A 14,806-nucleotide genomic window follows, 5' to 3' on the forward strand; every position below is an offset into this window, starting at 1 on the left:
ACTAGGGGGGTAGACCTTGGAGACAGCTCTGGTCCAGCTTAGAGCAGCTCCACACCGGTTTCCCCTTCTGTGGAACTCCCAAGCGCAACCTCGGCCCTGGATGGAGCCCGAAGGCAGGTGGGGAAACGGGGACAACCATCTCTCCTCACCCATTGCCCCCCCGCTCTGCCCCGGCAGGAGGGCAGCTTTCTTAAAGTGCAGGAGGGGAGGGCATGAGGTATCTTAAGGGAGTCGTGCCATCACACACAGCTTTCCATTTCTGAGCAGCTCTTGCTCAGCAAAGTCTGCGGTCAAGCCCGTCAAAGCCAACCGAAGGTTTTCCATCAAGTTAAGTGGGCACCCACCGTCGGAAACAGGAGCCTGAGCTGGGTAGACTTGTGGTGTGAGCTGGTACAGCCATTTTGCTTGGGTTTTGTGGAAAGATGAGATGACCTAACGTTATTTCAACGCCTGGAAGATCGGGAGGCCCGGAGCTACTTCAAGCCTGGCCGAAACGTGCAGAAACCCAAGCGTTCCCCCAGTTTATGCATGCATATAATCTAAAGTAGAATTCGGAGACCTGCTGGTACCGTCACCGAGAAGCAGGCCCACCCGCAGCTCCGTTTCTCCTCTCGGTTGCAACCTCGGCTCCAGCACACCCTCTGCCCTGACTCTGAGAAGATGGAGGTTCTAAGATGTCACCGTTCCCCAGGAAGACCTGGACAAATTTATCCACCTGCTTCTAATTATTGCATGGCCACAGGACACGGAGCTTGTCGTTGAACCCTCCCGCTCCCCCCCTCTGGTCACACACCCGTGCCGTGGGTCCCGAACCGAGTGTGACAAGGGAGAGTATGTTAGAGCTCGTGGGGGGGCTTCCCCAGCTGGGTCATGGGTGGGATTCATTCTGCCTCACTCAAACCATCGAGGAGCTCCCGCTCATCACCTCGCCTCCCCCCCGAGCCGAAGAAAAGCAAAGCAGCACATTCCCAGGGCAGGGTCTGACAAAGGCGGAGTGAGTCATCTGCTGCTTGCCGGGGCTTGCGAAGTCCTCCTGGCATTCAGCAAGCGATCAAAACAGGCCAAAAAAGCCTGTTCTTTCCAGCACAACGCTCAAGGCAGACCCAATAACCCCCCCAGTGCACGTCTTGGGAAAGCAAGGTCAGGTTTCACGGGGCGGGCAGCAAATCCCACCCGTCCTTGTGGCCCTCAACTTCCTCGCCAAACCAGTTGGCAAAACAAAACAAAACAAACCCTAAGGCAGGCGAAAACGTTGTGTTTGAATGAGTAGGTCTCTGGGCCAACGGCTTGCTTCCAAGCTCCCAGCAGCACCAGTACAAGGCCGAGAAGACACCTCCAGAACCAGGGACCGAGGGGGACATCAGAGCAGCTCCGCCTGCTGCAGCCCCCTCTGCCAAGCACGCTACCCTACGTATTTCCTAGCATCTGTGCTGCCAGGAGGGTCCTTCTGGTAGCCTGAGAGCAGAAAGCCTCAATGTGTTCCCTCAAGATCCATCCCTTCAGCTTAACCCCTCTCTTTCCACATTTTCCCTGCATAGAAATGTCTTGCCGATTGCTGTTAATTAACGGAGGCTGATTAGGGCACAGGCTGATAAGAGGCAATGGATGGTTCCTGGGGAGAAGGCGCTGAGCCCTGGAGAAGCTCCAGCTGGAGCATTTTGGAGCCTGGGGTTTGCCAGCCCCTGGGAAACGCGAGGGCTGTGACACTCGTCGTGTCGCAGAGTCGGTGTCAAACAGTCGGCCAAGCTGATTGTTTTGTGTCCTCCCAAAAGCACGACGCGCGGCCACAAAAACATTAAATATTGAAAAAGTGCTCAGAATGAAGCGTTCTGTTCTAAAGCAACGGCACTTTAAATGACCGGTTGGGAAGGGGAGGTGCCCCAGTTTTTCCGTTCAATTTCACATCCTTGAGTCATTCCCACATTTGAGAGAACACCGTCCAACCTTCCATTCACTGCGAGAAGCAGTTTCATTTGAATATATCCAACCACCCCTGGGTTCAGCTCCCCAAAGCATCCTTGAGGAGCAGCAAAATGGAAAATGCCCATGTTGTACAGGCAGCACTGAAAGGATGGGCCGGGTTGGCTGGTGAGTAGGTAGCCACCTATCTCTGCCCTCTCTGGGATGGGTTCAGATTCGGGAAATTAATTGCCTTAGATGTGACAGATGTGCCACCGGATGGATAATATCCTTTCCTCCTGCAAGTGATAAGTACCTGTGTTTTCGGACCAGCTGTACTGGGACCAGTTCCTTGCCATTCTCTTCTCCTGCTTGTACTGGAAATACTACAGAGAGCAAGGTCATTAAATGCATTTTAATACTTGCAAATCCTGTCCTTGGTGGAAACTTGAAGGTCCCCGTCACATTAAAAAAAAAAAATAAATTTTTAAAATCAGAATTTTCAAAGAATCCTCCAAGCATTTCTGAACTTAATGAAAGATTCTTTGTTTGAGTTTCAATCTGAGCTTGGAAGGGGCTGAACCTCTTTGATGTGGTAAACAGCCCATGGGGGTTTTTTGAGAGTTTTCATGCTAGCTCAAGTTCTGAGAACATCTGAATTGTAAACATGAGTTATCCAATCCCCAAACACCAACTGTACCCTGTGACTCATGTAATTCACCAATGGAGCACAAGAAAAGCAAATATTGTAATCAAGGGGCTCAGCTAACAAGACGGTCTAAGTGTGATTATTTGCAGTGGATGGGTTAGATAAAAGAACTCACTGGACCAGGGAACGAGAACAAAATAGCGTAGGTAGCTGACCAAACAGGTTTGAGAGGGGAAAATTCACAGTTGATGATGCACCGGCCAGAAATGCATTACCCTAGACCTTCGTGAGTAATTTCAGATGACTGCGTTTGCTTCCCACACACCTTTCAGGAAGAGCGATAAAGGGAAATCCGTTGCATTTATTATGGAGTCGGAGTCCCCTGCTCATTTCCTCCTCCCTTGCATACCTGCGTTTTCAGTGTTCAGGAAAAAAAAAAAAAAAACAAAATAAAACAAAACGAAAAACAAAACAAAACAAAACAAACAAACAAATAAATAAAAAAACAAAACAAACAAACAAACAAAAAAAAAAAAAAAAAAAAAAAAAAAAGAACACACACAACCCCACAACATGCTTTCCTAGCTAATTTGCAACCTCTCCCATGTCGGCAAGTGGAAACCAGGTTCCAGCGAGGGCTGCGGGAGGGCAAGGAACAGCACACCTGTAATCTTTTTCTTTCTCGGCGCTGTCCCTTTCTCTCGCTCCCCACCTCGCCGAGCCAAACTTCCCCCAAGCAGAACAATCGGCCTTTGTACCACCCGGACAAAGCCATTGTGCTCCAGCGAGCTCAAAGTTCGGCCAAGCCGTTTCATCCTACACCTCGTCTGCTTCCAGCAGCACTTGCGTGCGCACCCGCACGCACTCCGGGAAGCCTGCGGGTTTGGGGGATTAAGAAAAAAAAAAAAATAACAAGCGCCGTGGCTGAGATCCCCCCAAGATTTCCCGGCCTTTGGCTCACCGGTAACACCAGTTTAATCCAAAGCCTGCTCAGCAGCAGCAAGCTCCCCGCTGAGTTTGGACCTGCTCCCACAGCAGGACCTGATCGGCGGTGGGACCCCCCACCCCGACACGGCGGGCGGGCGTCCTGCCTGGGGGCTCTCCCCGAGGGTCGTCCTGCAAGGGGTAGAGGGACACCTCCATCCTTTCGGGGGGGGGGGGGGGGGTTCTAGCTTCATTTCCAGCGGCCCTGCAGACACCTGCCAGACAGAAAGCCCGCCAGACTTGCAAATCTGCGGGCTGGTTTTGAAAGCATCGGGCTTCAGCCGATCCCAAAGGCGAACAGCCCGAAAGGGTCCCTCCCTCCCGAGACCCCTCTAGCCAAGAGGCCACGCAGGGCTCAGCCCCACGGCTGCCAACCTACCATCTCGACTTGTGCTGGGGGGGATCGCGGGACCCCCTCCCTCTTTGCCCAGCCTTTAGCTTGACCTCTCTCCATCGCACCCCCTCGAGCCTGCCCGGGCTGCTGGCACCCTTTGAAAACTAATTTGGCCCAGCGCTTTGCACCCCCCCTGCGGAACACGTGGACGTTGTCGAAGCCTTCGGCAAAGCCGGGAGGATCCCAGCGGGCAGGGACATCCCGGCCACCCAAGAGGGAGTGAAGAACCACGAACTTACACGCCGCCCCGCAAAAGCGCAGGACGTGGGCCGAGCAGCCACGTCGGAAAGGAGACGCAACCAAGCCACCGAATCCTCAGCCGGTCACACCGACCCGCTCCGCTCCCACGGGTGTAAACGTGGGCTGCTGGCAGAGGCCTGAGCCCGGCTCCTTGCTCAGCTGGTGGAGCAGAGGATGGCTGAGGACTGAAGACCGCGGCTCGCCCGTACCCGGGGCCGCATCCAGCGGCGTGACCTTCCTCCCCTGAGCGCGCTGGGCGCAAGGAGGACCCTGGCAGAGGTTTGAGGTCCCCTCTGAGCGCCCAAAAAGAGCGACGCGAAACTGCGGAAAGATGCCCGGGCTCGGCGACCCCCAGCCACGACGAGCTGACAACACCTCATCGCAGGTCCAGAGCAAAACTCCAAAGCTGCCATCTCCCCTTTCCCTGCAGCAAAGCTGAATTCACCCATTGCGTGCAAATCCTGACAGCCCGCGGAAATTAATCGCTCCTTGACAGCTGTGCTGTGGATTTCTACATCTCTGCTAATAAAAGAAATGGAGCAGGAATCCTTCCCGATCCCGATGCAAACCACATCTGCATTGATCAAGACCCAACCCCCTCATTCCAACCGGGCTGTGCAAGATGCTGGACCACCGGGGAGCAGGAAAGCCCATCCCTGGTCCAAGAGAGAGCCACCACCAAGCCCTCCCCCCCTCACAGCCACATCCGTGACAAGGATGTGGCCGCAGGGGCTCAGCCCCATGAGATGCAAGACACAGCACACCAGGCCCCGCGGGGACGGAGCAGGGTTGAAACAGCTCCCGCGTGGTCCGGAGAGCTGGAGCACACCTAAAAATGCTTGGCCCAGCTCCTCTTGTGAGACCAGAAGCAAAATCCCTGCCGGAATAAAGTCAGAGGAACACCACGGCACCTACGTCCACGCCGTTGAAGGGGTCGGGGAAATGCCGTTCCGATCTGAAGCGCCAGAAAAAGCTCTCGGGGAGGGGGGACAGCACCATCCTGATACCATCTAATCTGTTCAAGCACCTCCCAGATGCTGGAGCTGTTTTCTTCCTTCATGAGCCCCCCACCCAGCCCTGGGGCAGGGCAGAAGGGAGGTGCACCAAGCACAGAGGTGAGAAACTGCCTGTGGGGTGGGACCTGGGCTGAGAGGACACGCGGGGAGCGGTTTGCTACCGTTTCTCAGCTTGAGGTCACCCAAGGAAAGCGAGGCACTGAAGGATGAGCTGGCTTGGGGCTATCCCCAGCCACAAGCACCGGGACCTTCCTCGTCACCCGTGGCAGCTTCTGTCCCCACTGGGTGCTCACTGGTCCCCACACAACCCCCCTTGGGGCTCGTGGTACAGGTAGGCAAGGCATTAAACCAGGGGACAGGCTGTGGGCTTTGTCCATCTCTCTTCCCAGCAGCTTCTTCACCAGGTCCCAACCTCACTCAGCGCTGCTGCAAACCCCAGAGTCCCTCCACCATCAGCTCCGAAGTCGGGGCCGGTACAACCCACTGAGGTGGGCCCTGCCTTCCCCGGATCCCCGAGGACAGGCAGCAGCACCCAGCAGGCGATGACACCCCCGATAGCACACACACACACACACACACCCCCTCCCTGTTCTCCCCCACCCCTCCATTGCAGCAGACCCAACCGCCGAGACGAGCGTGGGGTCCCCCCTCCCACTTCACCAGCACCTCGTGCTCCTCACAGCCGCAGGAAAACCCAGCAGGATCCGGCCCCTGTCCCGCACGTGTCGGGCAGGGGGAGCAGGGGAAGCCCCATCGCCTTCCCGCCCACCTTCCTCCTCCAAACGGCTCCAGGATGCTGGAAACCCGGGTCTGTTCTTCTCCAGCACCGCAGCCCTTTTTCCCCGGGGAGGGCAGGAACGGGGTTTGCTGACACCCAAGGGAGACCACCACGGCCTAAAGCCACGGGTGGCACCAGGAGGGATGGGGCAGCTCAGAGGACTGAGGTCAAACCCAGCCCGGCGGGGCGCAGCCACCCGTCTGGCGAGCAGCAGATGATCCCGGGAGGGTTCCCCAGCCCCCCCCCCCCCCCGGGAACACTGAGGTGCTTTGGCTCATCAGTCCTGGAGAGCAAAGGGCAGCAAGGTGGGAGCAGCAGATGAGCCCCGAGCCCCCCTGCTCATCAGGGGGTACCTGGCAGCCACGCAAAAGAACCATCTCCTCCTCTTCTGAAATGCTGCCTTGGACATGCCTTGCTTTTAGTTTCAATTATTATTATTTTTCACCATCCTTCTAGCATCGGCCTCTGGAGATTTAAAGGGGAAAATTCTGTTTCTGGCTGACCCGACTCAAATCAGAAAGGAAAAGTGCTTTTCGCTCAGCAGCCCTTTTGTCTCTTCTTGTCTCTTTCTGTTTGTTTTTTAATTTGGGGAAAGGCAGCTGAAAAGGCAGGGAAAAGGGAAAAACTGAGCGCAACCTCTACAAAGGAACCATTTCCACCTGACGCGGATCGAATAAAATTTTCGACAGCCAATAGCTCCCACTTTCCGCTCTTGTTTGAAAAGTGACTTGGGGAGGGGGGCAGGGGGAGGCGGCGGGGTGGGGTGGCGGGGGGAGACACGACTTTGCAACCATCAAGATAAAGAGATTAGCTGCCGAGTTTGCTCCTTTCTTTGCCTGAGATCAGCAAGACAGAAGTCAGGAGAGCCGGAGCAGCGGGAAATGCCCCGTGGGGGGATAACCAGCGCCGGAGCTCTGACAGGTCACAGCCTTTTCCATAAGTCTTGTCAAAACTGTTCGTGTAAACCCCCGTCCCGAGGCGCAGCCATCCAGCTTTTCCACCCTCCAGCTACGGCAGTTGCTTCAGCACCTCTTCTACCACGACCCCAGCCTTTGGCGTTCGTTAAGAGGAAGGGGGCCAACAGACGGCAAACTCCTCCCCGAGAGACGTGGGGTCCAGCCCTGGGCTGTCAGGGTTTTGCCACCCAGAACGCTTCGCCCTGGGTGGGTTTGCAAAGAAGTCGCGAGGCGGCGGTGAGGGGCTGAGGGAGGGGGGGTGCTCAGCTCTAGCCCGGCAGCTTGCCAGCCTCCTTGTCCCTAAAAGGGACCCAGGGTGGTCTTGTGGCAAAGAGGGGGGGGACGGGACACCCCTGCTCGGCCACCCCCCAAGGCCCACCCGTGGCTGCCTCCCCCCCCCCCAGAACAAACCGGTGGTGGGGTGGCATCGCCCCAGGGGCCCAGCTGGGGTGGGACACCGCTCTTCCCTTTGGAGGGCAGCGAGGATGGCGCCGTGGGACGTTTCCACCCATGGGTGGGCTCGCCGCCCCCACGTCCCCCCACGAGAGGTGGCACGGGGTGGCCGTGGCCGCGGTGTGGGGCGAGCACCAGCCCCGCTGCCTTAATCCCACCCGGCACCCGGGGCTGCAAAGCCGGAGAAAAAGCAAACCTCACCCTCCTCCCCAAACCGAACCGGGACCGGCCGCCTTTTCCCCACCGGGGACGGAGCCCTAGAGATACCCCACACCTTCCTGAGGAGCTCCCACCGACCCCCCCCCCGGCTTCAGAGAACCCACCCACACCCGGGGCGGAGGGGCAGGGGTGGGCTGCATGGCCCTTTCCCCCCCCTACCCCATTTTTACCCCCCCCGCAATGCGGAGGCCGGGGTTTCACGTGGAAATACGGCAGCGGAGACGCTGCCTTCGTCTCGCCACCTCCCTCGGAAGGACGGAGCCCCAGATCTGCCCCTTGGGGCATTCAGGGACGCCGGGAAGCGGGCAGAGAGATGCCCAACCCCAACCCCCCCCCCCCCACCACCATGCCCCGTGCCCAACCGTCGCTGCCCACCGTGGGGGGTTCCCTCCCGGGGGTCCCCAGAGGAGCGGTGACTGGGACGAGGGGGTCCCCGCGGGGGTGGCCGTGGGACGAGGGGGCCGGAGCCGCCCTCCCACCCTGATCAAAATGGCGCTGGGGACGTGGGGCGCGGGGTTAATCATTAGTCACCGGCCCTGGCGGGCACCCCCCCAGCTCGCCCCATTGCTCCGGGGGTGGGGATGGAAAAAAAAAAAAAAAGGGGTCAAAGCCACCGGGGCGGGGTGGGAGCAGGCCTGGCTCACCCCACTTTCCCCACCGGGAAGAGTGGCCGAAGGGTCTTCGTGGTGGGACGAGGGGTCCGTCACCCAAAAGACCGGCGTGGAGCCTTGCCCCCCCTGGCCTGGGGTGGGCAGCAGGGCTTGAACGTGGCCCAGGACAGGGGTGGGCGTGCAAGAGGGGCACGCGTGTGCAAGAGGGGCACGGGTGTGCAAGAGGGGCACGGGTGTGCAAGAGGGGCACACGTGCAGCAACGCCCCAAAGCCGCTTATCCGGGTCTTTATCTCCGGCGTGCGAAGAGAGAGAGGGGAGGGGGATGCCGCTGGGGAATTTTAAGGCGCATTCCTTCCCCGCCGTGGTGGTGGAAAGAAATAAATATCATAAAATAAAAAGAAAATAAACCTCCCGTTCCGGGTCCCCCCCCCCACCCCGCTCCCCAATCACGCACAGACACGGCGATCTCGTTGCCCACGTCTTTCCCAGGGATCCGGCAGCGGCGCAGAGCCCCTCGGTACCCCCTCACCTGCCAGCCCCGGGGGACGGGGACTGAGCAAAACCCAGGCTCTCCTCCAAAACGGGCAACAGGGCGTTTGGAAGAAAGGCAGGAGAGAAGGGAGAGAGAGAAAAAAAAAAAAAAAAAAAAAAAAAAAAATGAAACCCAACACGCCCAAGAGAAAATCCGGCGGAGGGGGAAGCACGAGCGTACAAAGCGACGGAGGTGTTTTAGCAAAGAGCGGAAAAACAAAGCAGAATTAAGTCAAAATCCACGCTTGCGTTTGCAGGAGGCATTAGCAGCCTGGGTGCACCTGAGCGGGCGACGCGGGGCCCCCTGCGCGCTGCCCCGCGGCAAAACCACCGGCCTCCCCCTTACCTGCGCCAGGTCGGGTGGGTTTTCCAGGGGCCGGGCGGGGGGTTTGATGTCCTCGAAGACGGGGGTGTCTTCGCCGGGTTCCCCCGACATGGTGACGGGCTTCAGCGGCGTGAACGCCGAGGCGTCCTCGGGGAGCGGGGTGCGCAGCACCAGCCCGCTGCTCATTCCTCCCGCACCCCTCGCGCCCCCGTTTCCCACGGAGGGGGGGGGGGGGGGGAACCAAATCTTGTTTAAAAATTATATTTAAAAAAAATAATAATAAAAACAAATAATAAGATAAATAATTTTAAAAAATTAAAATTAAAAAAAAACCAAACAAACAAAACAAAAAAAGGGGGGGAAACAAAAAAATAAAAGGAAGGGGAGGGGAAAAGGAGTTAAAAAAAATAAAAACCTGAAGGCAGAGGTGAGCTGGAGCGAGTTGCTAATCCTGGGAGGCCAGGTGCCGGGTCGCGGGAAGGCTTTACCTGGGCTGCGGGAGGAGGAACGCCAACCTGGAAGCGGCGGCGAGGCCGTGCCGAGCCAATCAGGCTCCCGCCGATAGCCCCACCGGCAGCTCCACCGGGCCACCGGCGGATAAAAGGCCACCGAGAGCGAGCGGGTGGCCGGGAGCTTCGCCCTCAGCCACGGCGGGACGCGGTCCCACCGGTGCCACCCCAACCCCGGACCCCCAGCCGGGGCTGGAGAGGGGCCGAAACAACCCACGGCGGGGAAACTCTCGCCCCAGCCGAGTCCCCAGCGCTGAAACAAGGGATTTATTTTATTTTTTTTTAAAAGCGATGCCTTTTTTTTTTTTTCGGGGGGGGGGGGTGGGGTTGGAGAAAATGCCATTTTCCAATGAATGGCTGAATTTTGCACAAAAACTGATTTTTAGAGACAAGGAGATTCCTGCTTGCGTGTGCTTCATGTTCCCGGGGGACAAAAAGACACAGGATCAAAAAAATATAGAGATTCAGTAAAGGGGGAAAAGGATAAACTTTTGGGGAGGGGAAACGGAAAAGAACAACAAAGGAAAAGTTTCAGAGGTGCGGCTATGAGGGCACAGTGCTATCCAGCTGTGGAGAAAACCAAGCGACCGTTTTTGGGTTTCTCTTTTTGAGAGAGAGGGGAAAAAAAGGAGTGTAAAAAGCCAGAGCAACAAGGGACTAAAAATCACCTTTTTGGTAAGGAAAAAATAAAATAAAATAAAATAAAATTTCTCCTTCAGCCACATCCAGCCCCAAGTGTCCCCAGCACCTTCCCGAGGAGCTGCACCGTGTCAGGCTGAGCCCGGCCACAGGGTCTTCTGTGCTTATCCCCCCGCCCCATCAGCCCCCCCACACACACTTTCTGGTGCCTCCTGGGCAGGATCCCACGTAAACCCGTGAGGGTTCAAACGATGCCAGGAGCCACCACATCCAAGCCAGGGTCCGAAAAACATCAGCCGGGGTGGGGGGGTGAGCATCCCAGGGGGACGGCTCCAAAACGCCGCTTGGGAAACGCCTTCCCCGAGGGCACCGGGTCAACGGAGTTGGCCTAAAAACATCCTCCCGTGGCGAGAAAGCTTCGCCCTGAGCAGGATGAGACCCTTAATAAAGGCGGGGAAAGCAGCGTGGGCGAGGGGGCAGGGGGGTTTTAACGAGCCCCGGCTTCCAGCGGCGCAAACGCGCAACAAACGCGAACGGTTTGTATCGGTGCGAGACTTGGGACCCACGTCCAGGTCCTCCCCCAGGAGCCGCTGGTGCTGAGCAAGGGGGAAGTTCAACTCTCGCGGCAGCAGGACGGGACAGTCGGAAATGGGGGGCCCTCGGAAAAGCCAAGAAGGGGGAAGAGCTCAGGCCTGGCCTGGAGCATCTTCCCTTCGCTGCCCAAGGACGCCGCGCCGCTGCCGGAGGGGGATGCCAAGGACGAGGCGGGTTCCTCGGGGACACCAGGGAGGTGGGGGGACATCACCAAGCCGCGCAGAGCCACGCGTCTTTGGGGGGAGGTGGCACCAACGCCTGAAGCCCGTCTTGGAAAGCAGCCAGGCGATGAGCAACATCACGCTCCTTCGTCGTACGGCCTCGAGGAACGCCCTGGGATGTTGTTACGAATGCAAGAAATTTGGGCAGAAGATACTAGAGTTAACGCCTGATGGAAGTCTGCTGAATTTATCCGATATTCAGGTGAAAATTCAGGTATTTGGGTCAGGAGACCGTTGTGGTTCCATTTATCTTGCTTAGAATTTGGGGGCGATTGTGTGATTGAATGTATAATATGCTATGGAACCTGGATAAGGACTCCTGCTGCATATAGACCACCGAACGCACCCATTCCTCCATCCTTTCCTGAGCACTGTCACAGACCAAGGAGGAGAAAATCAAGAACTCCACCTAGATCTCCTAGAAGCAGCAGCAGTCGTTCAAAGGGTCTGCACGGAAGATCATCTCCACCTCCCGCAAAGCGATCAGCCAACCTTATGCATCCTTGAGGACTATATCACAATCCAGAATCAAAATTTAATAAGGACTGGAAAATTCCTCCATTTCCTTCTTGTCATCTAGAAGATAATTGTAAACTCGCCACACCAGATGGCAGGTGGCCCCTACGCTGCACACTTATACGTACCAAGTGCAACTCATTGGCCATTATTTTGTGCCATCAAAAATAAATATGAGGCATCATTACTTCTTCGGGTCAAGTGTGCTGACTACCTATATATTCTTTCGGAGTCTCGCATCGTTTACGGAAAAGGCAGTAGTAAGTCCCAGGAGTGCTGGGGAAATCTCTACACTTCGGGGTGTAGCTTCCCGCCTACGGATGGAAGGCGTAATTGAGCTATGAGTCCCTCGATTTTTTCAAACAGCAAAAAACTGGTACCTACAACAACAACAAAGACACCGAGGAACTACCCCTGAGATTCCATCTCAGGAAGGGGAACAAGGCAGGAGATGGCATCTCCGGGATCACGGGAAAACAAGGAAAGAAGGTCTGCACATACGGAACGTACGCCTACGGCAGTAAAATCAGAAGCGTCCCCGTAGCTGGTCGTATTATTAACAGGGTTATTGGGGGCTGCTTTCTTGTGGACAAACATCTTCGAAATGCTACTGAACCAAGATTGGTGGTGGGCTGAGAGCTCTCGGCTTTCAAGAAAAATCCTCTAAAGTGTCCTGGCCTGATTTTGCTTGCCCAAACCTCAGCGGCATCGGCCCAGTTATCGCCTCGAGGATTCTCCTGGGCATCGTTGGATGTCTCTGCTGCTTTTTATCACGTTCCTTTTAATCCCAACGCTAGTCGCTGTGTTACTGTTGGGGTACCTGCATTACAAGGGTTATACACCTGCCCGTCCCCCCCTACTAGATGGGGATTGTCCAGAGAGCGGCCCCTCAAATCAGTGCCGCAAGAAAACCCAGAGTTTGGCAACCAGCACACCTCATCGGCTCTACAAAACTACAAGTGGGATCAGCTCACCTTATTGTTGCACCCCAAAATCATGGGCTTCAGGAAGATTCCTTTGGGGATTGGCCTTAGCCCACTTCTCGTCTTTATTATCTACGTTGTTCAGTGTTATAGGAAGCAATGTGACCATCTTTTTATTTTCGCTTACAGGGATGATTTGGGGGTGTAAGAACCCTATGCGTCTTCATGCAGTGGTCCAGCTTAATTAATCATTTACTGTCACTGAGAGTAAGTATAACTAAAGAGAGTAAGTCTAATACAAAGATAAAAGATTTCAGGAAAATACTTATATTTTCTTCGTTACCAACTGGGAAGTTTGGGAGTTTTCCCTAGCGATGATAACATTTATAAGTCAGAAGAGTTACTTTTCCTCTCCATCCCATCCCCAGAGCATGGGCTTGCAGCGACGGGGCCGGATGAAAAAGCGGAGAGGAGACCAGCCTGGCAGCGATTCCCCAAGGCGGAGCAGCTTTTCGTTTCGGGGACGGGCCAAAGCCACCCGCAGCACCCTTATCTGCCGCCGGCCCCGCGGGAAGGGAAACGGCCTTGAGACTATCAACGCCGCCGGGCACTTTGCTCCGGGTGCCCCCCGCCACCCCCCCCGAGTGACGTTGGGCTAAGGTCCCGTCTTGTCCCCACGTGCCACGCAATACCGAGGGCGGCATGTCTTGCTCGAGCGAGGTACAGCGATAATGGCAGCTCTCCCGGGACCCCGCTTTCCTCCCGGAGTTCCTCGGGGATGGGGTCGCCTTCCGCGGGGGGGGGGGGGAAGCCGGATTGGGGGTCTGGGGAAGGGAGACCCTGGGGAGAGGGTGAAGGAGGGGCGGTGGAAGGGGCTCTCAAACCGAGGGCTGTAGCTAAAAAAACTCTTTGCAACGCAAAGGAGGGGATGGGGCTTGCTGGGGGGCGGGGGGGAGAACTGGGGAGCCAGACCCTGATCCCCCCCCCCCCCTCCCCAACTGGGACTGGGTGGGGGTCAAGCAATCGGGGTTCATGGATAACATGACACCCGGGTCCTCCTCTCACCTGCGAGCAGAGGGTGCAGGAGCCAAGGGGTGAAATTACAGAGGCTTGCGCTAAAACAGCAAGGAAAGCTCCGAGCTTTGAGGAAACCTGGATCAGGTTGAGAGATAAATCTCAGCCCCCCACCTCCCGAACCGTCCCAGGTGCTGCTGGCAGCCAGAGACACCCCCAGTTAGTCCCCGGCTGGGGAGGGGGCTCACACTCATCCTCAGACCTCCCCAGGTGGTGGGGGACCAGCCACCACTGGGTTGGGTCACAAGGGAACCCCAGGAGTCAGCCCCGGTCCCATCAAACATCCCACCAGACCCGGGTTGGGGGGCGGGGGGGGTCACGGAGCTTTCCTTTCCTCCTGCAGCAGCTTTTCCCCACCCTGCTGTAGCTCCCCCCCCACCAAACCCCTCCGTCCACGAGCACCCACCTCTCGCTGCGCCGTGGCAGATATCCCCCAAATCCTCTCTGAAATCTGCCCCCCCCCCGGGGCGAGGCCGCACCAGATTTGGGCCACCAGCTCCTGGTTCGGCCTCAGCGCTGGGCGGGAGCCTTGGGGGGGACCCACACTGGCCAGGGAAACGGGGGGGACACCCCTCCTCCCCCCAGCTTCCCTTTCACCACCACCCAAAGACAAAAGCGTGCAAAGCTGCTGGAGCAAACCCACCGCCTCAAACACACACCCCCCCCCCCCCGCGCCCCTGCTCCCTCACCCGAAACCCAAAACCACCTATTTTTGTCTTTTCCTTTCTCCTCCTCGGGGAGGTTTCCAGCCATCAAATCCTTCCTGGGAGCCCTTCAAAGGAAAAAAAAAAAAAAAAGCGGGCCGCCCCATCCACTTGCTAAACCAGTCTGAGCAGTGCTGGGCTGGGAGAGGGGGGCCCCCCCCCACCCCCCCCACCCTCCCACCCCCCCCCCACTCCCCGGCACCCCCCTCCCTGGCCACGCCGGGGAAACGGCCAAAAAAAACGGCCGGGGGGACCTCGGGTGACCCCAGAGCAAGGAGACAGATGAGCATCGTACCCCCCCCCCGGGACGACAGCATCGCCCCACTGCACACCCCAGGGAGGTGGGGAAGCCACCAGTCAAGCAGGGACAGCCCCCCCCTCGCCCCCCCCCCCCAGCAGGCTGCAGTCCCCCCCACAGCCTTTGCTGGGAAGTAATTTTAGTCATTTTAGGCTTGTGAAATTTTTTTTTTTTTTTTTTTTTGTAGCCTGGCCGTGAGGTGAGGAGAGGCCGGGGAAAAAAAGCCGCGAGGAGCTGGGGAGGCCCCCGGTGACCCCAGTTGGGCAGTGCTG

General features: G+C 57.2%; 1 protein-coding gene across 4 annotated transcripts in view; it reads right to left on the reverse strand.

The window, feature by feature from the left end:
- Positions 1 to 14,274, reverse strand: part of LOC104366275 (Krueppel-like factor 5) — a 31,378-nt gene extending 17,104 nt beyond the window's left edge. Inside the window, exon 1 of one of the 4 annotated variants that reach the window (XM_032983442.2) lies at positions 14,239 to 14,274. Coding sequence is in view for 1 of the 4 variants with exons in the window: in XM_032983439.2 (XP_032839330.1) it covers positions 9,078 to 9,242 (165 nt within the window). In the remaining 3 variants the exon portion in view is untranslated. Of the gene's footprint in view, positions 1 to 8,654; positions 8,686 to 8,729; positions 8,794 to 9,077; positions 9,254 to 14,238 lie in introns of those variants that run through there. The other 3 variants (XM_032983439.2, XM_032983440.2, XM_032983441.2) reach the window with 3 other exon arrangements.
- Between the last annotated feature and the right edge of the window lie 532 nt (positions 14,275 to 14,806).

This window comes from Tyto alba, unplaced genomic scaffold (assembly GCF_018691265.1).
Source record: "Tyto alba isolate M040663 unplaced genomic scaffold, T.alba_DEE_v4.0 Super-Scaffold_5, whole genome shotgun sequence".
Lineage (NCBI taxonomy): Eukaryota > Metazoa > Chordata > Aves > Strigiformes > Tytonidae > Tyto > Tyto alba.